This window comes from Nicotiana sylvestris, chromosome 7 (assembly GCF_000393655.2).
Source record: "Nicotiana sylvestris chromosome 7, ASM39365v2, whole genome shotgun sequence".
In the NCBI taxonomy this organism is placed as follows: Eukaryota; Viridiplantae; Streptophyta; class Magnoliopsida; order Solanales; family Solanaceae; genus Nicotiana; species Nicotiana sylvestris.
The window spans coordinates 159,820,232-159,845,152 of NC_091063.1; the positions used below are offsets into that span (position 1 = coordinate 159,820,232).

The following is a 24,921-nucleotide window of genomic DNA, read 5'->3' on the forward strand; positions in this document are numbered from 1 at the left end:
TACGCTTGTAATTTTTTTGCAAAGCGGACACAAGTTAAAACGTGACCTAAAAGGCGTGTATAGATGCAAATGCCCCATAACAATAAGTTGTGATTTTTAATGCCATTTACTGGGTTAGGTTATCGTACCATAAATTGGCCCAATATCTCTAAGCCCCTGCTTCTAAAGGACCAACAAAGGGCAGAGAAACACCCAAACACAAAATTGAAATTTATCAAAAAGCGGGAAGCACGTGAACAAACTTATAGATGAAAAGACACGTATTAACACCGAGCCGAAAAGTTCTCTCTTCTCTCTGACTCACTCTCCCCACATTGCACACACAATATTCAAAGCTTGTCACTTTCATAGAAATTGTCAGTGCAACAACATTTACTTCCTAGCAAATTAGCAATTTTTGAATGGGATCTCGTTCAAATTTTAAACCCTAAGTTAGAATCTTGAAATAAAAATCACTCAATGTGGCCAGCTTTGGTAGTTGCAGCAGCAGCAGGATCTGGTTTTCTAGCCAAGAAAATCTTTAACCAAAATGCTATTGAACCCACTTCTGGTTTCGCTGAAACTAACATAAATTGTGATAAAGATTCAAGCTTTACGAGTAATCATGAAATTAACAGTAAATGTGATCAACCCAATGACCCAGAAGAAGGGTTTAAGGCCTCTTTTCAGCATAAAGATTCAAGCTTTGCATGTAATCTTGGCTGCAGCATTCAAGAACACAGTGAGGGGTTTTCTGATGGATCAATTTTTAGGTTTTCTAGTGCTTCTGGTTCTGAATTGGGGTCTAGGAATTTGAGGAAGAAAAATGTGGAAGGTTCTAGAAAGAGCAATGGGAATGCAATGGAGTGTAAGAGAAATAATGGTGGGAAGTTAGGAAAAAAATGTGGAAATGTAAGGGGTGGTGAAAAGGAATTGTTTAGATTGGATAAGAGGAAGAGTGGAAATGGGAATGGGAAGAGATTTTATGTTTGTTTAAAGAAGAGGAGAACTAATAAGGTTCCTTCAGGGAAATGTGATTCTTGTGCTTCCAAAGGTATGTATTGTCCTAAAAACATCTTCTTTACATTAAAAATTTGTCTTTTATTTTGGGTTAGGATCAATAGGTGGTGTTTTCTGCAATCATGCTTTAGTAGGATTGTGTTTAGATTTTCTATTGTCCATTACATTTTCTTGTTTTTAGTTAACTAGAATCCATTACTTTGTATATCGGAAACATCTTCTCTACTTTCTACGTAGGAATAAGGTCTGCGTACACACTACCCTCCCCGGACACCACTTGTGGGATTATACTGGGTTATTTATTGTTGTTGTTGTAGTTGTAGTATCCATTACTTTGGCTTCCTTGTTCATAGAAATACCAATGGCTCACAAGTTATAATGCACTGGTTCATATTTGTCTTAACTCTTTAACTTACCAGTTATCTAGTGTAAGTAGAACAACTCAATTTGGAATCATCACGGTCAAATCCTCTTATGTTCAAAGTCTGCTTAAGAGAATATTGGAGTTTGATGCATAGAACTTGGTAATTCCAAGTAATGGTATCATTGTTTTTATGATTGGGGCAGCTTGTGCGTACCTTGACTAAATCCACCTAGCTATTTCCCACTAGTACAAGGTAATGGGATCATTTCCTTTGGGCAGAAATCTGTCAAAGAAGTTATAAAATTGTAGAGGGCAGAGTTACTTTTGTACATTGTTTAGCATAACTCTACTAGATCGTGGTAATGTCTTCCCCATGTTCGGAATGTATTAAATTCTTCAAATAAAGGGACATCGGAGTATCTGCACTGGTCACTGCCTAGCTCATATTCGTTAGCTATGTGGTCTGCTTTCCAATATTGATCTACTCTGTCTTTCTTTTTCTTGAATGAGTCGAGAAGGGGTTTTTGAGGTCCTCTTCTGTAGTGAGGTTGACCAGTAGTACCAGCAGTTGAGATGATGATAATCCGCATTTTGCTACATTAATGGAACACCTTTTTCGTGGTCAAATGGCTCCGCTTGTATCTGATCAACTGCTGCTAAAACAAAGAGTCAAAACAATTTTTAACCTGATTGTGGAGATAATCAGTAAGATACCGGATCTCAATAAGTTAAAAATTCCGAAAATTTTAGCGCTTTCATATTGTGAGCAAAACCATATCGCTACAAGCATTGCAATGTTTCAACTTGTATTGATCAAAGTAGTTACAAATTTTCATATAACCTTTTATTTTAACTTTTGTCTATGATATGGGTTAAAAAAACTCTATATTATTGGTTCTTATTCTATTTAGTCCCTCAACAATAACTCTATGCTATAAGTTGCTTGTTCATTCCCAATTTTTCATGATTAATTTCTATTTCTGATTTGGTGCATTGTATAGCTTAACCTGTCTGATCTAGTCATGCTATTTGAGGACATCATCAATCTTTGAGATAAAATTTGGATCAATGCTCCCAATGCTGATGCTGTTTTGCTAGTTGGGTATACTGTCTTCTGTCACTGTGTTTACTTTCTCTAGTTGGTTGGTGTCGTCACATGGCTCGACCAAACTCCTATCATATTTACTTTCTCTAGTTGGTTGGTGTCGTCTCATGGCTCAACCAAACTCCTATCATATTGGTCGAACTCGAAGATGTGACTGAATATTTTGTTCTACCTGTTTATTTCTAATTTGCCATTTGTGCCTGTTATTTTGATAGTCTTGTTTGTGTGAATAGTCTTCTCTAATATTAAGTTGCCCCAAGTAGCCGAACCTAATTCCTTTGCTTAATATGTTTTTATGTTTCCAGGTAATTCCTTTTTCGGTTACGGACTAGGAATTGGAATGGTGTGCATGATGTCAGCTGGGAAATCTGAGATCAATAGGCTCAATTCTACCATGAATGAAACTGCAAAAGCTGTAGAAGAATTAAAAGCCGAACTTTCTAGGAGAAAAGTTGCACATGACCTGCGTGCTTCGAAAAATAAAGCTGAAACAAATGAAAAGAATGATGGAGAATGCACGATACGTGCTTTTCCGGAGAGTGGCACCGAAAACAGGAATATTTTTAGAGCAGTAGATCACCAGGTGGCTGAGGAAGGTGAATGTGCAAGCAGTGTCGTTACAGAAGAGCCGCAACCTGAGATTATGGAAATGGATCAGCTGGAAGCAGAGCTTGAGTCTGAATTACAAAAGCTTCCATGGTGTGCTACTGAAGGTACAGATTTGGGTGGAGGAAGAGATCCTTGTAAGGTGTGTTCAATGTGAAATAAATTTCCTCTACATGGTCTTGTCTAACCTTCGTATTTTCTCAATCCATATTGATTTGTTTGTCTTTCTTCGTTGTCGGGAGAGTAAATAAGTGTTTCCTTCTTGTCCTCTCCACTCAACCTGTCTATGTGTTTTCAATCTACAATTTCGTAGTTTTCAACCGTTTTAACATTTTCTACCTATATTTGTGAATGAGTACATTTTCGTTGGGTCCATTCGAAGCAAATTTTACTAAAAATCTTTGAAGCTCCATCTGGATGTAAGTGATTTAAATTGTTATTTGCAAAAGGACACTACTCCCTCAATCCAGAAAGAGTGATGGAGTTTGGGGTAAGATGGTTGAAACGTCTAATTTTCGGTGTGAAATAGGCCAGCTATTCTTTAATTTCTTGAATATAATTTGTCATATTCAGAAATTATTCTAAGTCACATTTCATTTCCATATTTTTTTTAAAAATGTTTGAAAAATCATAGTCAAAGGGAGTAGTTTTGACTCACCAAATAGTTATAGGGGCAGATAAACTGATACAAAAGGAGTACTCCATATTTTGTACTTATCAAGTAACTTATGAGCCGTTTGCTTTTTTTAAGATTAAGTAAAACATTCAGATGTCTGAATCTAAATTCACATTTGAATATTAAGATTTTGTCTTTAGATTTGATTACTGAATGATTAGAACTGTTTGTTTTCTCAACATCATAATGTTTATAATTTATTTATTATTAAAAATTATTACTCCTAAATATAAAATTCAAATAAAATAATTTAAATTTTATATCCACAAAATATTAGGTTGTAAGTTGGTGGCTGGTCAGTGGCAGTGTAGTGGCAAACTGGCAATGGTTGTGCAATGGGGGAGGTGGTTGGTGGTAGTGGTTGGCAATGTTGGTGGTGTTGTGGTGGTTGGTAGGGGAGATAGTATTAATGGTGGAGATAATTGGTGTGACAGTGACTGGTCTTGGTGGTTGGTAGTTGGCAACACCGTTGGCAGTTGCAGCGGTGGAGGTGGCTGATAGTGGTGGTTGTAGACAGAGCGGTGGTGAAAAATCATTTGCAAAAATCTTTGGATAGGCTCTTAATAATATTAAGACTCTGTTCGAAAGATCTGAGTCATTTAGACTTATTAAGTGGTTAAATCTTAAAGAAAAACCAAAGTGCACTAAATGGTCTGAGGTCTGAACTATTTTGATTCAAACCTCCATCAAGTGCAAACAGTTAGGCCTTAGTCTCATTGTTAATATCTATCCTTTTTAGAAACCATTTTCAAGGAGGTGTCATTGGAAATTCCTACTGCTATAACCTATATGTGTAACAATAGATGAGTTTACTATTATTTTCTATGATCAATTTTATATGGTACTGGTGCCAAGTTATCATTTTCCTTGGTCCAACTTTGCAATTGGTTAATCCAAATGAACATTCAATTAATTATCTTATTCTTGTTAAGAGGAGATATGAATTTTAATAAAATAGAGTCACATAGGCGCAAACAATAATTAGAAATTATTCTTAGGTTAGGTTATTTGGACTTAAATGACAAAACTAATACATCCATTTTCTACCTAGAAATAGTTGGACATCCCCTCATGGCCTATGATTAATCCATGCAACTACTGCAGCAAATCAAATGGGATTTTTTCTGTCACACATCTAAAGTTGATTTATCATTCGTATAATGGCCTACATATCTTATTTGCATTTAATTGCAACTGTATATGGCAATGCTGGTGCGTTTCCTATATCATTAGGAGTATTCGTGTGTAGTCCTTTTGAGTTTTTGGTGAGTTCAGATAAATGGCGACAACAGATTAAAGACAATACACTCCCTGCCAACTTAAGGCACCTATTTCCGCTTTATTACCTAATTTTCATTTGTAACTGTTGATTTTTGCTGTACAGGATGAATTTCTGGAGAAAAACTTTAACTTAGCCAATGACCACAATGCGGAAACTTATCAATTCAGTGGAGTATTGCCATCGGAACTGGATCAAAAGCTGTGTCATTTACTAATTGAACAACAAGAAAGCCAGATTGTGGAGCTGGCATCTGAGCTGCACCAAACTCATTCCAAACTCCATGAGAAAGAAGCTGAGCTCCAGGCGCTCAAGGATTGTGTCCGGCGTCTTACTGAATTTTCTCTAGGTAGTGCTTCAGGTATCACTACTTCTCGCCGTGCCTAAGTCTATTAAGCATTAAGAAGTGCCCCATCTTAAATCTAGATGAATACTATTCCTTCCGACCCTTTCTACCTCCAAAAGAAAAAATATTCCAATAAATTTGTCATTTTAGAAAATTAAGAAGGCGTTTTTTGTCCAGTTTCACTCTTACCATTCCAAGAAGATAACTTTATTCAGTTAAATATCCCTTCTGATTAATGCTATCAAATAGTTTTCTTGGATGTGTCACCATTAAAACATAGATGCAATCCTCCTTCCTCAAATGTAGAGATAACAACAATACCGACAACTATGTCTCAATCTCAAATTAGTTGAGGTCGACTCTCAACCCTAAAGCGGAAAAGCAAGGAACAAAAAATTCTATGCTTTGGCTTAGCAACAATATACAAGAATCACTTTTTTCCCTTTCAAAATTTGGGCAAAGATCACTTTTAGCCCCCGACCAAAACTATTTATATCTGGTAGTCGCAAAAGTATATAAAATTTGTATATTTTTTGTATATAACACACACACACACACATATATATATATACACACACATTTTCGCTATTATTTTGAGAGCGGCTATACAATGTCGTTTTCCCTTAAAATTTTGTTTTCCTGCTCATAAAAGTTTTGTTAATGATTTCTGTTTCTTATTATTCTTGACATGTTTTTCCAGATGAAGAGACTGATGGCAAAATGGAAGATGAGATCAGTGGTGGTGGGGATCAAGAGAAGAACATAGGACCTGAATCAAGAAAATCAATAGTTGGGATGAAAAGATCAATGAACCTAAAGTATTAAAGTAACATATGATTGGTTCACAAACATAAACTGTTGGCTTGTACCAAGTGAAAAAGATTTATTGATAGTTCAATCATCTGTTTACTTTAGTTTCTAAAATCTGTGGGCCATCTTTGTAACATCATAGAGGGGGGACAAAAAAGGGAAAGGAAAAAACTTTGAAAAGATGTATATTTCTATGAGTATTACTGTAGTGGAACTGTGTAAGCACTGTTTTTGAGGTTTTTTCATCCTAATATTGAAATATAAAAAACGGAAAAGGGTCATATTTATCCCTGTACTCTTTAAAAATGGTTATATTTGTCCATCGTTATACTTTTTTGATATATTTATCCTTACCATTATATTTTAGGATCATATTTGTCCTTGTACTCTTCAAAGAGGGTTACATTTGTCCTTCATCATACTTTTTGATATATTTATTCTTACACTTATACTTTAGGATCATATTTGCCCCTCGTCCATTAAATTCCCATATCCCACCTTTCTTTTCCTACATGGTGCCTATGTGGATTTCTTTTTCCTCCAATTTAAATATGGTCAACTATTTAAGATAATTTAATCCGCCCATCCAATTTAAATATGGTCACCTATTTAAGATAATGTTCTTTTTCAGCTCCATATTTTTCGGATAGCAGCGGCAACATATTGGCAAACAAGAACTTTGAACTCAAAATCACTAATCTGATACAACTTACAATTATTGCAGTAATCAAATTAAATTACGAGAAGTTGCACAACAATGGAATTAATGACAAAGGTCCGTGCTTAAAATAGAGCACTGCCAGGAGCCTAATATTGTCTAGGATTGTTTCCTCAAACATATTTTTTCTCGAAAAGAAAATATTGCTCCCTCCTCTCATTTTATATGAAAGAATTCGATTACAAGGGTCAAAACATCTAGTTTTTTTTGTGATTTGGGTATATAATTTTCATGTTTTTAAAAAATAAAATAAAATTACATATTTAAAAAAGTATATCTAAATAATTCAACTTTTTGGATGGCAGAGTCTTGATTTAAAGTTTATGGGTTCTGATCTTGCTCATAGCTCATTTTAGTTATTAAGTTCGAAATTAAATATTTCTACATATTTAATGTATTTCCTAATAGAACACAAATATAAACAAAAGCTATAGAGTTCATTCAAATCATACCTAATACTCTATCTCCACCCCTTATCTTCGACCTGGTTTAACATAAACCTACAATGACGAATAATATTAGAGTAATGTGAATTATCAGAATGAAGCCACTATATTTTATATATTGGCTGCTCAAAGACACAAATAAGTACAGACAGCCAAATTATGGTTTATGGTTTATGGTTAATAGTTAAATTAAATTATCTTAAATAGTTGACCATATTTAAATTGGAGGAAAAAGAAATCCACATAGGCACCATGTAGGAAAAGAAAGGTGGGACATGAGGATTTAATGGATGAAGGACAAATATGATCCTAAAGTATAAGTGTAAGGATAAATATGTTAAAAAGTATGACGAAGGACAAATGTAACCCTCTTTGAAGAGTACAGGGACAAATATGATCCTAAAGTATAATGGTAAGGATAAATATATCAAAAAGTATAACGAAGGACAAATATAACTATTTTTAAAGAGTACAGGGATCAATATGGCCCTTTTCCGTATAAAAAAAGGAAGCTCGCAGCACAAAGTTTTCACTATGCGAGAGGTCCGCAGAAGTGTCGAATCACAATGATCTATTGTAAGATGTTTTATCTTGCATTTTTGTAAAAGACTATTTTTACGGCTCGAACCCGTGATCTCCTGGTCACATGGTGTATTAAGCTCCTGCTATACGCGGGGTTTGGGGAAAGGTCGGATCACAAGGGTTTATTGTATACAGTTTTACCTTACATTTTTGAAAGATGTCTCCACTACTCGAACTCGCGACCTCCTGGTCCCCCTGATCATATGACAACAGTTTTATCAGTTACATCAAGACTTTCCTTCCAAGAGGTTGTTTGCGAGAGGCTATTTCTACGACTCGAACCCGTGACTTCCGGGTCGCATGGTGTACTAAGATCCTATTATACGCGGAATCTAGGGAAGAACCGAATTATAAGGGTCTATTGTTCACAATTTTACCTTGCTTTTTTGCAAGATGGTGTTTGCAAGATTTGACCTTGTGACCTCATGATTACATAACAACTTTATTGGTTACGCCCTCCTCTTCCATCCTACTGAAAATATTGTATATTATTATAGGTCATATTCTGAATTGATTGCTTTCCTAGTGTCTAGAACTATTTAACATCTTTTCAGTTGGATGATTCTTTGATTGACTTGTTACCCTCTTTTCTTGTCCTCTTGGGTTCAAGCATTTTCATAAGTGCCACAAGGATTTCTGAAATCTTAGTTGACTTTCTGTTTTCTTGTATAGTTCTAAATTATTCTACTGACATTTTATGTATATAGAAGTACTGACTTGCATGTGCCTTTAGAGAAGTTGGTCTCCAACCTACGGTGGTAAATTTGAGAATTTCCCTTTTTATATTTCTGCTAAGTAATTCGTTGAGAATTTGGATCTTTTACTTTTTATTAACAGTTTTAACTTTTAACTATTAAGTTTAGGCGGATCAAATTTTTTTTGGCACGCGGGATAAGGTGAGATTAAGTGTGAAATTATATTTATAATGTGTTTGGTTGACGGTATAAATTAATCATGTGTGAGATTATATTTATATTGTGTTTGGTTGACGTCAATCAAACATAGTATAAGTTTAATCCGAAACTTAATCCTGGATATCCCACCTCGTCTAATCAAACTTGGAATTATATTATCCCACTTTTCAAGTGGGATAAGTTGGTTAAAGAATTATAAAACTAGGACTATAATCTCGAGATAATTTGGTCTGCATACAAAACGACCCCTTACAGTACCTAGGGCCCGTTTGGCCATAAGAATTTTTTTCACCTTTCTTTGAAAAAAAATCACTGTTTTTCTTTTCAAAATTAGTGTTTGTCCATGATTCAAATTTCACTTGAAGTTGAATTTTAGAATTTTCGAAAATTTGAAAAACTTCAAAAAGTCATTTTTTAAAATTTTCACTTTAAATTACTCACGAAAATTCAAAAACATTTCCAAATTGTATTCATATCTAAACACAATTCTAATTTTTAAATACTATTTTTTTTTTACGTTTCCCGGAATTTTCAAATAGTGTGGAAGTTGGAGTGTCAATTCATGTCTTTAATCAAAACAATAGTTACACCCCAAGAGAAAATAAGGAAAAATATAAATGAAAAGAACAACTACCCAAGATCTCTAGGATCATTGTGATTTAATAAGATGTACTAATTTTTATTACCTTAATTGTCAAAGTATGTGGGCTAGATTGCATTGAATGTCAAATAATATATTAATTCGGGTTGCTTAAAGTAGTTTAATTGCAGAACTGGACCAAAAACCAACTTCCTTTAACGAAAAGGAAATTAATGAGAGGAAGTTGTTTCAATTCAATATCAAGTCGTTACTTATAGTTATATGAAAACGACGAGAATTAAGAAAGTTGGTTGGATAATGGTTCTCTATTTGCAATTGGTTGAATTAGACTTATGGTATGAGTTTGGTGAATATATAATTAGGTATTTAAATGATGGCACATTTACTTGTGTATTAGACAAAGGCACGAGTATTACACTATCAAAGATATGATTGGCAATTACATTGAAAAGTGTATTACTCAGCTAAAATCATTCTCTTTAATGCAAACTTTTGTTTAATAATACAAAGTGTATCGTGAGATGATTGAGATACCGCTACTTTTAACTTGATATTACGAGTTTGAGCTTTAAAAAGAAATATCGTAGAAACGCTTCATTCTATTAGTGAATCTATCCAACACGAATTTGGATTAATTGTATTAGTACACTTTCAGATACCAAAAGGTTAAAAAATTATAAAAAGAAACTTTTGTTAAATAATAACTACTTGGTCTAGAGAATCACATACCACAAAAAATACTCAAAAATTATTGTATTTTTTTCTCGTTTGATCATAAATACTTACAATAACAATATATTCAGTGTATTTTTACAGGCAGATTGACCATAATACTTATAGTTTTTGTAAATACTAAAATTGTATCTGAAAATATTGAACTTCATTATTTGAAATACTGGTCAAAGATTGAAAGACTTGTTTGATGAATATTTAAAGTAAATTATGATTTTATCTAAAAATCTTCAATTATTTAACATGTACTTTTTTATCAGCAAGTTATTATAAAATCTAACGTGGTGACAAAATGCTTTTATCATATAGTCACAAAGTAAAATAACTGTTCCATAACCCATAAGTTTCAACATTTCATTTTCTTTGTTATTTTTTCAGAATTACTGCATCCCACCAAATATAAATGTGTAAGAGAAATATGAAAAGGAAAACTACAAAAGTTAGAAATTGCCAGACCCAATAAATTTGTGGTGAGATGTATAAAGCCAAAAAGAATCCTACAAAGCTACAATTAAAATATCTACCTGTCTGATTCAGCCATCCGTGCAATACTTTTTAATATTATTTGTACAACCATAATTTAACACCATACCCCACCACCTCAGTAACCACATTTCTACTCAATGTCAGTAAAAATTCACAAGAATCACCAAAAGTATGTTGGGAAATTCTTCTATAAGTTATATCAAAAAATAATTGTCCATAATATATATATATATATATATATATATATATATATATATATAATTAGTGTATGTTTATTTTATATTTGACTATCAAATGTAATTATTTTTGGCCAATCGGCTACATGTATAACTTGCCCAAATCCTATTGCCATTAATCAAAATCTTGAATTCTAGTACCAAAGTGAGAACTCTTGATAGAGAAGCTTTTTCCTCTTAACTCCAAGTGATTTTATCCGATGCAAATATGACTTAATTAAGCTCTGATTATTCAGTTGAAACCTAAGGTAAGTAGGTACGAACAAAATGACGGGTCCATTTATTTCTGTAATCATAAGGACTTTCTGGGCTGTTCAATACTAATATATTTCACAATAAAGTAGCGAAATTAGGATTTCTATTAAGAGAATAAGAAAAATTGTTAGAATACCACACTTAAAATTTTAACTTGTGACCTAAATAAGTTTTTAGTTACCTTTATAATCACATGCAAAGCTTCTTATGTTTCAAATAAATTCAGAGGTTGTGAGTTCGAATCACCCAAAAAACAAAGATGAGGAGTTCTTGGAGGGAAGGATGCCGGGAGTCTATTGGAAACAGCCTCTCTACCCCAGGATAGGGGGTAAAGTCTGCGTACACACTACCCTCCTCAGATCCCACTAATGAAATTATACTGAGTTGTTGTTGTTGTTGTCTATTTTAAAATTATTACATAATTATTTTACCCTATTTGCTCAATATAATTACCGGGGAAGTGATTCAATTTTATCCCTCCATTGAATTTAGCTCCACCATCACCAAGTATTGGGAGAAAGTACAAAAATAGCCATTCTTAAGGTTACTATTTTTTGCCCCGAAAATGTGAAGTAAAATTCTTAATTTTAGAACAGTGTGTCCTAAAAAATTGAACTGAAAAACTAAAATATATTGGCTAATTCTGAAATAGCAGTCCTCTAGAATGACTACTTAGTGTCTTCTACCTAGAATTATGGTGGAATGTATATGATTTTTTCTTCCTTAACCAGAATACTCGGGCTTGAACTTGGTGAATGAAAAAAATTCGGGTTGAAAATGCTTTTCTTTTAATAGATCTTATGCGATGTGAATCTAAATTAATCGGAGTTAAATACAAATACCGAATATTGTATTTGAAAAAAAAAAAAAAAAGAACTTAGCTCCACCCACTTGGTTTATGGTACAAAATGCCTTAAAAAAGAAGGAAAAAAATTAGGAAAAAAACCAGAATAAAACCAGAGTATATAAAAACTGGTGTAAAATCTGTAAACCAGAAAGAAACATGGCAAAGGAACAAAACCACATCTTCTCTATCTCACCACCCAACCCAACACTTAAACAACAAACACACAACAAAACCAGATAAAGAAAAAGAGAGAGAGAGAGAGAAAGAAGTAAAGAAGATGAAGGGTTCAGCAAAAGCAATTTCAAGTCCAGGTAGAACAGAGAAATTTCCACCGCCATTAATGAGATTTCTAAGAAGCAACGTGGGAAGTAGAAGCAGAGGAAGGTCACGTGCCAGTCCTATGTTCATGCGCAAAAACAAGAGCAATGTTACCGTTATTGAACCAACTCAAGAACCATCTTCCCCTAAAGTCACGTGCATAGGCCAAGTTCGTGTTCGCCGCTCCTCTAAGTCTGCCGGCGGCGGACATAGAACAGGAACACGAACACGTCGGTCGAACTCCGCCAAAAAACAACGAAAAAAAACATGTTGGTGGAAGATTCACAAGACTCTATTTTGCAACAATAGTCAAGGAAAATGTTACAAATTACACAAACCCAAGTCGTTAATTTCAGTTTTGAAAAAGTGTTTGTGCTGTTTTCGATTTTGGTGTTGGAGAAAAAGAGTCGAAACTGTAAATTCTTCAACTCAAAGAGTACAAAGCCGAGTTAGTACCAGCACTACTGAAAGCTGTAGTACTATTGAAAATGTTACAAATACTGCCAAAATTGGAAGTTCTTTTGTAACGGAAAATAAAGAAGGATTTGTGGGTTCTAATTCTTCTTCTTCTTCTTCACCACCCAAAAATGCATTACTTTTAACTCGGTGTAGATCAGCACCATACCGATCTTCATCTTTAGCAAGTAGATTTTGGGGTTCTCCAATAAACTCATCAGAAGAAACTGAGGATAATACCGAAATCGAAATACTAAAATTAAAGACTCAAGAAATGGAAGAAAAACCAGTTCTTGAAAACCCCATTTCGCCAAATGGCGAAAATGGGGATTTGGAGTTGAGAAAAAGCCATGGAAGTGAAGAAATGGAGAGCTCTAATGGTGAAAGTAGCAGAGAAGAAGAAGCTGAAGAAAAAAATGGAGGAGTTTATGTTCATCCTTTATTGCTAACAAGGTGTAAATCAGAACCAGCAAAAAGAGGTGAAAGGCTGAACCCAGATTCAGTTTTGTGTATGCAAAGAAGGTCTACTGATCCTGATTCTCAAACATGATTCTTGTTTTCTTTTTTAATTGCAATATACTTGTAATTTTTACAAGAAATATTAGTAATTACTATATGTGAGTAAAGTTGTTTCTAATCTTTTACATAATGATTTTTTAAAGTTGTCTGTAGCCCAGAGTCTTTTGGAAATAAAGTCTCTGTCCCTCCGGGCAAGCGGTAAGATTTGCGTACACTCTATACTCTCGAAACCCCACTTTTAATATTTTAGTAGGCTTTTATTGATTTTTTTAAAGTTAAAGAAGTAGGGAGAGCGTCTTGCACAAAGCATTATGCGTTCATGCAAGATTTAGAGAAGTGGTACACCTCAATGGGGTGTGATGTAGCAACTTATTATAATATAAGTATTAGTGATTGATTTCGAAGCCGCGACCTATACAAGTAGGGCTTAGAAGCAGAGACAGTTTAGCGTAGGAAACATTTCGTATTTATTCAAAGGAAGAGCCTCGTCCCAATGAGGTATGATATAGCAATTTGTGCGTTAGTGACCGATTCAAAGTCTCGTACCCTTTGACATAGTACTGCTTAAAAGTAGGAAAATACAAAATATTACAAGTAAGGTTCATTCAATCGTACGCTGAAAGATTGAAATGACAATGAAAATGTTTTTTTGGGTACTCTGCTCTCTCTGCTATGCTCAGCTCAGCCCATTCCTCAAGGACCATTTTATATTTATTATTCACTTTTATTTTATTTTTGGTGGTACCTTTTTTTATTTTGTTATTACATTATTTACATTTCTTGGAATTTGTTTTTAATTTCTTTTTTTTAAACCTTTATTATATGTTTGATTATGTACTGTGTAGTGTGAACTGTGCTAGGCTTAAAGACTTGGAATTCATTTTTAAACATCTTTGGATGCTCTGACTTTCATAAATTTATGGAGAATAGATTTATTTATTGTCCTCTTTGAAGATTCAAAGATACCTAATCAATTCACCTACTGGTCTCCACAATTCAACCGGGGACCGTTTATTTTTTATGTGAATATTTTTTGTTTCTTTAATATTTTGTTATAGCTTTTTACTTTTGCATTTTTCAAACTTGTTTCGAAAATATTTTTTTAATCTAAGGTATATCGAAAACAATCTCTCTATCTCACACAAAGTAGGAGTAAGTTCTGTGCACATCTCACCCTTCTTAGACCCCACTTGTGAGATCACTGTGGGTATGTTGTTGCTTTTATAGCGGGCATGAGTAGATGAGAACTCAAAGAACCTTGCACCCATTGTATTCGATTTGAATCGTGGTGTTCGGACAAGTTTACACGTATTTTGTCTATTCCATTAATTACTTGTTATCTCTCACTAGTATAAATAAGGAGTAACTTTGCACTTTAAGGCTGAAGCATATAGGAAGAAATTGCTTAATGTTTTTATCTCACGTGATTGTTACTATTTGCTCCTATTTTATTGATTATTACTCTTCACCTCTTTAGCTTAGCGAGAACATGACCCTTAATAGGAGAGTGCAAAGGTAGAAAATTAGATAAAAGGTTAATAGGTAGTCGAACGTATTTTCTTTCCTTCTCAATAGTACTAGTACTACTCTCATATTTCCTTATTCTTAAATTTCTATTGCTACATGAGGTTTCTTCTGCTTTGGTTTTTGTATTATCTTGTTGTTATTACTGTTTTTTTTCTTTTTTATGTTTTCTTTGCTATCATATTTCTTTTTTATGTTTTCTTTGCTATCATATTTCTTTTTAAACTGTTTTGATTTTGCTTTCGTGGAGCCGAGGATCTATCGGAAACAACCTCTCTATCTACACAAGGTAAGGGTATGATCTGTGTACACTTAGAGGCGGAGCCAGAATTTGAAGCTTATGAGTTTAAGATTCTAGTTCTTTGAAGTTACTTGGTTCTAACTTAATAATTTGTGCATATTTAATGAATTTCTTAAGACAAATATAAGGTTTGGACCAAAGCTACTGGGTTCGGCTGAACCTGTAGCCGAAATGCTGGTTCCGCCCCTATGTACACTACCCTCCTCAAACCCCACATATCAGATTATACTGAGTATATTATTATTTTATTAATCACTACGCCATACCTAAATGTATAATATAGTTACACTAAATTTGTTGACTCAAAATACTAGAGAGTAGGGGCCTGAATTGGTTAGTTTTTTTCTTTTTTGTGGTCACATATGCCAGAAAAGTTGGGACATTCAGTGGGTAACTTTGTTGTGGACTTTAGCCGTTGCAACGATAAGGAAAGAACAATTTTTGATAAGAGAACTAGAGAAGGATATGTGAACAAGGTTTGATTTTGTTAAATAAATGCAAGGACAGTTAATTCAAAGTCTATTTTCCATGAAATGAGCATAATTTCTGATTGGTATAATCCCTAATAAAAGCAATGTCAATAATTATTCCTTGCTATTTATGTTGAGCAAATGTCAATTTTCTATTTTTAGATACTTTATTAATGGTTTCTTGACCTAGTTAATTAGTGTCCTCCCTAAAAAAGGAACTAAAAGATATTCCTTTATTTCCAAATTAAGTGAACAAGGGCTATTTAATCAATTTATAGAAGAAAAAAGATTATATATAAAGAAGAAAATTGAAGAAGTACTAAGGTGACTTTTTAGTAGATTTTGCGGAGGTCTTTTGACAAAAACGAATGTATTTTTTTTTTAACAATAACGTTTATTTTGTTTCTAAAAATGGTTTTAAAAGTACCTCAACGTTAATTTTAATTTTTTTTATAGAAAATAATCGTAGGACCTACAAAAATCGACCCTTTTTTTGTTGTAAATTTTGCATGTCAAAATAAGTCTAATTTTATGAAATAAAATGAAAATGTCCGGGGAGCCCTAAACTGTTTGGCTATATATTTTGGCTTTAATTTTTTCAAAAAAAATTTGAAAACATTGTTTGTTTATGAAATATGATCATGTTTTTTCGGAAAAAAAATCTCAAAAATTTTCAAGTTCCCAAAAACTGGTTTTGGGTAAAAAAAGTTCTTCTACTTACAAAATTTTAACTTTTCTTCAAATAAAATGCATGTTCAAATACAACTTCAACTTTCAAAAATTATTTTTTCAACACAACTTCATTTTTTTTTTTAAATTTTAACCAAATCTATATTCAAACGCTAATTCTTTACCAAGTTGACTGCTAACGAGTTAAAATATTAAAAAGTTTGGAATTAATTTACCGCAACTGAGAAGGTAAATTACGAATATCAACCTAAAAAGAGCTGATTCCTTAAATGCAACTGTCAAATCTAAGACAAAAAAACAAGTGAAAACGTACTTGCAGCCTAAAGAGGGCTTTAATTTTATTCAGACCTCACCTGCCAGTAATGGTTTCGAAATCTTTCTTTTAAATAAAAAAAAAATTGTATTAAGTGGAAACTGGCATATTTATTGCTTTTTCCTATACGTGGCAAAATTGTCCACTTTTGTACGTGATCTTGTCTGTTAACAAAGTCGGCCATAGACCATATTACATGACGTTTGACCCTAAAAAGAGGAAAATATAAGGACGATATTCTAAATTGCATAGATTGTTTGCTTTTTTTCGTCGAAGATGCAATTTAGTGGGCCTTTGGACATAAGAATTGGAAAAAAAAGGTGAAGCGAAAATAGTATTTGAAAATTAGAGTTATATTTGGACATGAATATATTTGGATTGTTTTTAAATTTTTGTGAGTGATCTGAATGAAAATTTTAAAAAATAATTTTTTGGAGTTTTTTAAATTTTTGAATAATTTCAAAATTCATCTTCAAGCAAAAATTAAAAATTTTATCACCAAATAATGATTTCGAAAAAAATGAAAATTCTCATGTCCAAACGGGCTCTTAGGTTAGAAAAACGCTTACACTCACCGTGCATATCTCAAAAATATTGGCTACGACATGCATTTCTTTACCACAAACGTTAGCACTTCATTATAAGTAATTAAATTATATTTTTATCTCAATCCTTGCTTTGTATTCTCAAAATGATAAGCGTTTTAAAACAATTATTTTTGTCATACATGACAAATAAATACTTTTTCATTCCGTTTTACTTGTCTAATATATTACGAATAATTTTTTTTCTCTTGTCTGTCCACTTTAACAAATGAAGAGAAAAATCGGGATGATTACATAAATAATCGGCCAGATTTAATAATTATTTTTCTAACCGGTACATATCGATCATACATTGATTATATGCAGTTATATATATATTATACATAAACTACACATATATTATCAGCGGACCCAGGATTCGACGGTCGCGAAGGCACCATGGCATTTAATATAAATTTATCACTGTTCATAAAGATTTATACGGGGTCATATGCCAATAACTGACTATTTCTTGAAGATAATTGCAAGTATAGATGGAGTTTTTGCCAAAATTTTCCGGTGCCGATGACCTGTCAACCTATAGTGTATCCGCCTTTGTATATTATATTCGCTAGTAATTTTTAGTTTAAGAAATTAAATGATGCGAATATTTGGGTTAATTTTTTTTAATTTTACCCGTATCATTAAATAACCATTTCCAAGCTATTGATAATACTGATTGAGGTTAATTACCTTTAAAAGCTATTGAACCTGACTTCACTTTTGAAGGCCTCTGCCTTAACTTTAGGCCCCGTTTGTTCATAAAATATTTTTCCTTTTCTCCAAAAAATATTTTAAAAAAAATATATTTGTCCATAAAATTTTACAAGTTTTTTTAAAAAAATTGAAAATGAGTTTTTCAAAAATCAAAAAGTGATTTTGACCTTTATTTCAAAATTTTCAGAAACACTTTTTTTATCACTCACAAAACTTTAATATTTTTTCAAGTGAAATGTCATGTCCAAATATAATTTCAAATACTATTTTTCAAATTAACTCCAAATACTATTTTTTTTTTCAAAAATTACAATTTTTATGTCCAAATGCCGGCTTATAACCACCAAACCAAAAACTCCACTTTTTAAGTTTTTAACTAAGTAACTACCAGACCAAAACAAGACTTACATTGGCAAATTATTGAAATTTCAGTTAGTAACAGTTTACTCTCTAGAGTTTTCTTCAAAAAGGGAAAGGAACCTAACCGTCGAAGTCCGAGAAGTTTTATTTTGTGTCTCATATAACTGACGTTAGTTGTATGAGGCTCTTTTTGTTTCACAAATTTGTGGACCCCAATTTTACACTTTTGGGTCCACAAAATTGTGAGACAAAAAAGTTGTCTCATACAACTAATGTCAGTTGCATGAGACACAAAATAAAATTTTCCCTCGCGTCCGCAACGATTCGAGAAACATTGTGAAATATGACGATGTAATCACGTGAAAGGAAACCTAATGTACAATGACAACACAAACATCATGGTTCTTGAGTAATAAATGCAGTAACAGATTTTTTTATTTTTTATTTTTTTAAATCCCTCCCAATTTAAGAGGATCTTCTATATTGTTTCCACACTAACCTTCCAACATGATTCGAACTCAGAACCTATCGTGGGTGGAAGTGCTTTACCAACAGAGATTGCAGAAAAGATCTAGGGGCTTTCTTGCTTTGGCGGAGCTAGAGTTTGACGTACTGTTCAGCCGAATTTTGATTCAAATTTCATATTTATTTAATATGTATAGATTAGAAATATTAATTTATAATACGATAACTTTAAAGAGCGAGAATTTCAAACCCATAAAAATTCGAATCCTAACTCTGCCCGTACTTTCTTGGTATCCATTTGGAAGAGGAAGATCAGTGTGATGATGAAATTTGCAGAGTAGCAATCTAAGCTATTGGCGAGCTAAAATGTAGTAGTAACTGATAGGCTAATAGAGGAAAACGGGCGACTTGAAGATACATAAAATAAATAAAGGGCATACTTTTCTTCACTGCGTTTTGTGGAAAACAAAAGCAGTTTTGGAGTTGTGTATAATCACAAGTTTAGAAGCTAGAAGTTCTATTGGGAAATAATACATACTATAGTATTTTACATTATAGATTTGTGTATGCACTATTTACTACTATTTCAATATATAATGACTCGGCCGGTCGTTTTGAATGGTGTAGCCTCGTTCCCCCCATTACTGCTTATTCTATGTTCAATTATTGTTATGTGACTTGTCGGGGTAGTTGGTTTGGTTCTTGGAAAGTTTCGGAATGAAGTGGGACACTTAATCCCAAGGCTGGAAGCCTAAGTTGAAAGAGTTGAGCGGATGATGGCTTATGTGTAAATGGCTCTGGAATGGAGTTTTGACAGTTCTCATAGCTCCGTAAGGTGATTTTGAACTTAGGAGCGTGTCCGGATAGTGATTTGGAGGCACGTAGGTGATTTTTGGCTTGAAATGGCGAAAGTTGAAAAATTAGAAGTTTGACCGAGAGTGACTTTGTGGTTGTCGGGCTCGGATTTGGTTTCAGAAGTTGGAATAGGTTCGTGGTGTCATTTATGGCTTGTGCGCAAAATTTGAGGTCAATCGGAGTTGATTTTAGTTTCGGAAGTTGGCATAGGTCCATGGTGAAGCTGTCTTCGTAGAAGTGGACGGCTGGTCGTAGGAGCGCTTCCTCATGTGCGGGTCTTGGAGCACACGTGCGAATCTTCTGGACTTAAGTGAATTTTCGCAGAAGTAGAATTTTTATTGCAGAAGCGATTCCATAGATGCGGAATTTTAGCTCGCAGGTGCGAAAGCACTAGGCAGAATATAGGTTGAAGGATTCTGAGGTTTTTATCATTGTTGGACTTTGCAAGCTCGGATTAAGGCGATTTTTTGAGAGAGGTTTTAAGTGATTTCTTGAGGTAAGCCATTTTTGGTCATTTTTATTCAATAACATTGATTACCCATGAATTTTCCACCCAGTTTAAGTATTTTTAAAGTGGAATTTTGGAAGTTTTGGGCTAGGGATTAGAGAGTTAAATTTGGGAATTTGAGTGGCGATTTGATATCGAAATTTGGTATGGTTGTACTCGTAGTTGAAAGGGTGTTTGAATTTTGTAACTTTTATTGGGTTCCGAGATGTGGGCCCGTGGTTGACTTTTTGACTTTTGATTAAAAACTTAGCATTTTTATAAGGAATTAATTCCTATAGCTTGTGTTAATTGTATCGAGTTATTTGTGGCTAGATTCGAGGCGTTCGGAGGCCGATTCGTGAGGAAATGGCTTATTGGAGTAGAATTTGCACGGTTTGAGGTAAGTAACACTTCTAAACTTGATTCTGAGGGTACGAATCCCTGAATTTTGCGTTATGTGATTGGTGTTGAGGTGACGCACATGTAGGTGAGGGGAGTGTGGGCGTGCACCGTAGAAATTGTGATCCGGTTGATTTCATGGTTCTGTGTAGTCATCAGACCTTGTAGCCATTAATATGATCCCTATAAGTTAGAGTAATTGAGCTGCAGATTCATGTTAGGCTATATGATAATCCTGTCGTGACCCACTGTGGTCATTTCTACTGTTATTATTTGCTTAGATGACAATTTTGTACTCAGTCACATCATTTGCATGTCATATCTCAGTCTCTATTACTATTATTATTGTATTATATATTATTGTTTGGGCTAATTGGCATGAGATTTGTGAGCCCAAGAGACTTGAGAGATTGATCACTGAGTTGGGGCATGAGAGTCGTGTTGTGAGTGAGATTCGTGGATCAGGTTGAACGCCGCAATAAGCCTTATGAATATATGTAGATCGGGTTGCACGTTGCAACAAGCCTTATGGCTATATGTGGATCGGGTTACACGCCGCAACAAGCCTTATGGCTATATGTGAATCGGCTTGCGCGCTGCAATAGCCCTTATGCTATACATGGATCGGGTTGCACACTACAGTAGGCATCGTACAGTGCTGAGTGACTGAGTGTGACGAGAAAGAATTGAGATAGTCAGATTGAGTACTCTGAGGAGGTGAGTACGTGAGGTTTTCATTGTGTTACATCACATACAGTTTTCATATTGCATATAGATATAGAGATGTCATATTTCTCATATCAGTCATACTTGGCATATTTTATCTGTATTGAACTTAACTTTTAAACCTGAAAGCATGCCTACATTTTCTATACTATTAAACTCTGTATATGTACTGTATCGGTTGAGCTCGTCACTGCTTTCAGCCCAAAGGTTAGTCTTGTTACTTATTGAGTTGGTTGTACTCATGCTACACCATGTACTTCGTGTGTAGATCCAGGTATTTTCGGGCACGATGGTTGCTGATCTTGGAGTTTTTAGCAGTTCGGAGATTATCGAGGTAGCTGCTTCGGCGTCCGCAGACCTTGACTCTCCTCTATCTCTCAGTTTTACTTATACCGTTCTACCTTTTTAGATAATGTTTCAGACTATGTTATTATATAGATGCTCATGTACTGAGTGACACCCGGATTTTGGGAAAATTTGTATTCGAGTCACAGTTGTCCATATCGGCTATTTATGAGAGTTATTACTGTAAAACTTGCTTCATCTTATTTTTAATATAAAATACCTAGTTTTATTGTGATTGTCGGCTTGCCTAATTTTGTGGTAGACGTCATCACGACATGTTGAGTTTTGGGTCGTGACACAATATCTACAAATATTAGTTTGGCCATAAGTATTTGCAAATGGTAAGGGTGTACATGGACCGGGTTGGTTCGGTTTTTATCAAAACCAAACCAAACCAATTATATCGGTTTGGATTGGTTCGATTTTGTCGGGTTTTTCGGGTTTTTTGTTACATGAATATTTTTTCAATCTTACTTTGTTAAATTTATAGATAAAGCTTTGATAAGTGAATATATGTTTAGTAAATATGGAAAAAAATTGACAAACATATGATCTATTAAAATATTCTAATGGGAGAATTTTTCTAGTAACACATGATAGTTATTTTCTTAGTCGTCTAATAATAATTTTTCGTTAATTCACGCTTTCAAGGTTAATACATGAGAGGACCCCAAATATTTCTATATTTTCTAAAGAAAAATCACTATAAAGTCTTAAAAATATAAATAAAATTTATATATTTATATGTCGATTTAGTTCGGATTTTTTTACTCAATGCCAAACCAAGTCAAACCAAACCTAGTCGGGTTTTTTAATCGGTTTGGTTTAGTTTTTCGGTTTGGGGTGGTTTTCCGGTTCGGTTTGAACACCCCTAGCAAATGGTATCAAAATATAACATTTAGGGCGCGTTTGATTTGTTGTATTAGAGAAGATAGTCATGATATAAAATTCCGTATTATTTAGTTTGGCACTTTTGTTTTTTGTCTCCAAATCCTGCCTAATGAATCCTTGTACTATTAGTTATACCCCAATTTCTTTATAACTTTAATTATATCGGATGTAACATGAGATATTATTCTTGGACTCTTACACTTGGATAAAATATCCCAAAAAAACAATACTACCTTAGATCTCAATTAAATTTTCTTCTCAAGCACATTTCAGAATACTAAAAGTCACAGAACATCATTTCAACTGAACCAGGTGATAATTGGAATTAAAGTTTTATTCCATTTAAAACTAAACATGTGTTTTTGAGTTATACTTCCTATATCTTATTTTTATTTAATACAATATAGCAAGCGTTCACGAAAAATGCATATGCATTAATTAAATAATTCAATGATTATCAACTGCTATATTACAGTCCTGCATTATATATAGTAATTTATGAAATATGATGATGTTTTGAGAAAAAAAAGTCAAAAATTTTAAGTTTCCAAAAACTGGTTTAGGGCAGTTTTTGGGTGAAAATTGTTCTTGCATTCACAAAATTTCAACTTTTCTTCAAATAAAATGCATGTCCAAACACAACTTCAATTTTTTTTATCTTTTTTCAAATTTCAATCAAATCTACATCCAAACGCTAGCTAAGTATTTTTTGATCTTCTTCTCCTTAGTGTCAAACTACCTAAAATGGTAAATAGTGCGTATCATGTAAGTTATAAAGTACATCTTTGTAATGTATTAATCAGTCATGTAGCTTTTTCGCTTTCTATAAAATAAGAATCATCCACGTATATCTATGTATATTTGTGTTAAGATACATGTTAGATATATATGTCGCAAAGAAACTTTCAAACTCGAATTTAACTATGAATTTTGACTCCAAACTATCATCTCCAATCTTCCTATAGTTTTGTATATTGCTTAGCATTAGTAAGTTTTTACGGCTATTTTTAATAGCATGAGTTAATGGTTAATTGTTGGTAAGTAGTGTCTATTTGTGGCTATTCTCATAACTTTCGCTTGTAAAATTATGTGGCTATTCTCATAATTTTCGCTTGTAAAATTATGATCCAAAACGCATTCTTCAAACGCCCAGGTCGCTGCCTACCTTACGGCCTGTTTTAGAATACGAAGAAATTTCCAATTTAAAAATATTTTTGAAATTTAATCTCCAACAAATAATTTACAATTTAATTTGATGGCGTACGCACTTAAGTCTTTTGATGCTCTAGCTAATTATAATTCTACATGAGAAAGAGGAGCAAAAATCCGAATATATTTGTATAAATTGGCCAATTCGAGGCTATTCATTTCACCTGATAAATATACCTAATAGTATAAAACGAAGTATTTACTCAATAATAATAGTCGATAATATGTATATATTTTGTATATATATGTGTCCTATATAAATATAATATACATATCTTATATACGTTTTGGCTAGCAAATGCAATTAGTTTCGACCGATCAATTAATTTTGTATTTTGCCTATAAAAAATAATAATAATAAAAAAGCCTCCCCCTCCCCCCGAAAAAAAGAGTTCCTATAAGTAGGGGTGTCAATGATTCGGTTGGTTATTTTATAAAATTTGTACCATACTAATTTTCGATTATTCTATTATGTATAACTTTTAGTCTTTTCGAAACCGTCCAATTATGTCGGTTTGTCTTCGGTATCTGTACGATTTGGTTATAGGGAACCGTCCAATTTAGTAATTGATAATAGGGAATTTTATATATCTGAGTTCAAGAATTAGTGATTTGTAAAGAACCCTAGATTTTTCGTTGCCTGCGTGATAAGAAGCCTTTGTTTCGTGAGCAAACTGTTTTTTTTCGTCTAAGCTTTTGCCTTCCGTCGTTTTTGATAATGACAGAACGAACGTTCTGTTTCTCTTTGAGGCTTGGGGCCTTTTTGTTTTCCACAGCCCTTCTATGGGCTTTTAGCCCTTTTTCCTTTCTTCCTTTTTTTTTTCTTTTTTCTTTTTAATTTAACTAATAACTAATGATACCCACTTTTAAAAAAATTAATAACATTTCCCTAATTGTATATCCAATTATTTATAAATAGAAAAGTAACTCAAAAATCAATCACAAGGGCTTAAATGCTTAATAAAAGTATAATTTAAAATAAAAAAAATTAAATTAAATTCTATATTTCGCGCGTCTTGAAACTTTTATAGATTTGAGGAGTGTTACAAAATTTCTCTAGACAATTTTATTGTTTAAATGGGGATGAATTAAGAAACATGAAAGATGACTAGAGTATAGATCCATCAACTACTCTACAACAACGTAAAAGAAACTAAGCAAAGACAAAGAAAAGATAAATCACATGAGTAGAAAGATATTAACCAAGCTGAGACTCAAGAATAAAGTATATAGAAGATTAAATATTCAAAAAGATAAATCTGAATCATACGAAAGAAAACATATTCAGTA

General features: G+C 33.2%; 2 protein-coding genes across 3 annotated transcripts; both read left to right on the forward strand.

Annotated features, from left to right (window-relative positions):
* The first annotated feature begins 347 nt into the window (after positions 1 to 347).
* LOC104223636 (uncharacterized) lies at positions 348 to 6,365 on the forward strand. Of its 2 annotated transcripts, none has more exons than XM_009775102.2 (4): positions 348 to 1,033; positions 2,774 to 3,216; positions 5,135 to 5,390; positions 6,076 to 6,365. In XM_009775102.2, the coding sequence occupies exons 1-4, from the start codon at positions 460 to 462 to the stop codon at positions 6,198 to 6,200; spliced, it is 1,398 nt and encodes a 465-aa protein (XP_009773404.1). In that variant the 5' UTR covers positions 348 to 459; the 3' UTR covers positions 6,201 to 6,365. The 2 variants fall into 2 exon arrangements, with proteins under 2 accessions (XP_009773404.1, XP_009773405.1); XM_009775103.2 differs by having other exon boundaries at positions 5,135 to 5,378.
* A 5,762-nt stretch (positions 6,366 to 12,127) lies between these two features.
* Positions 12,128 to 13,425, forward strand: LOC104223635 (uncharacterized). Its single transcript, XM_009775101.2, has one exon. The coding sequence runs from the start codon at positions 12,280 to 12,282 to the stop codon at positions 13,324 to 13,326; it is 1,047 nt and encodes a 348-aa protein (XP_009773403.1). The 5' UTR covers positions 12,128 to 12,279; the 3' UTR covers positions 13,327 to 13,425.
* The last annotated feature ends 11,496 nt before the right edge of the window (positions 13,426 to 24,921 follow it).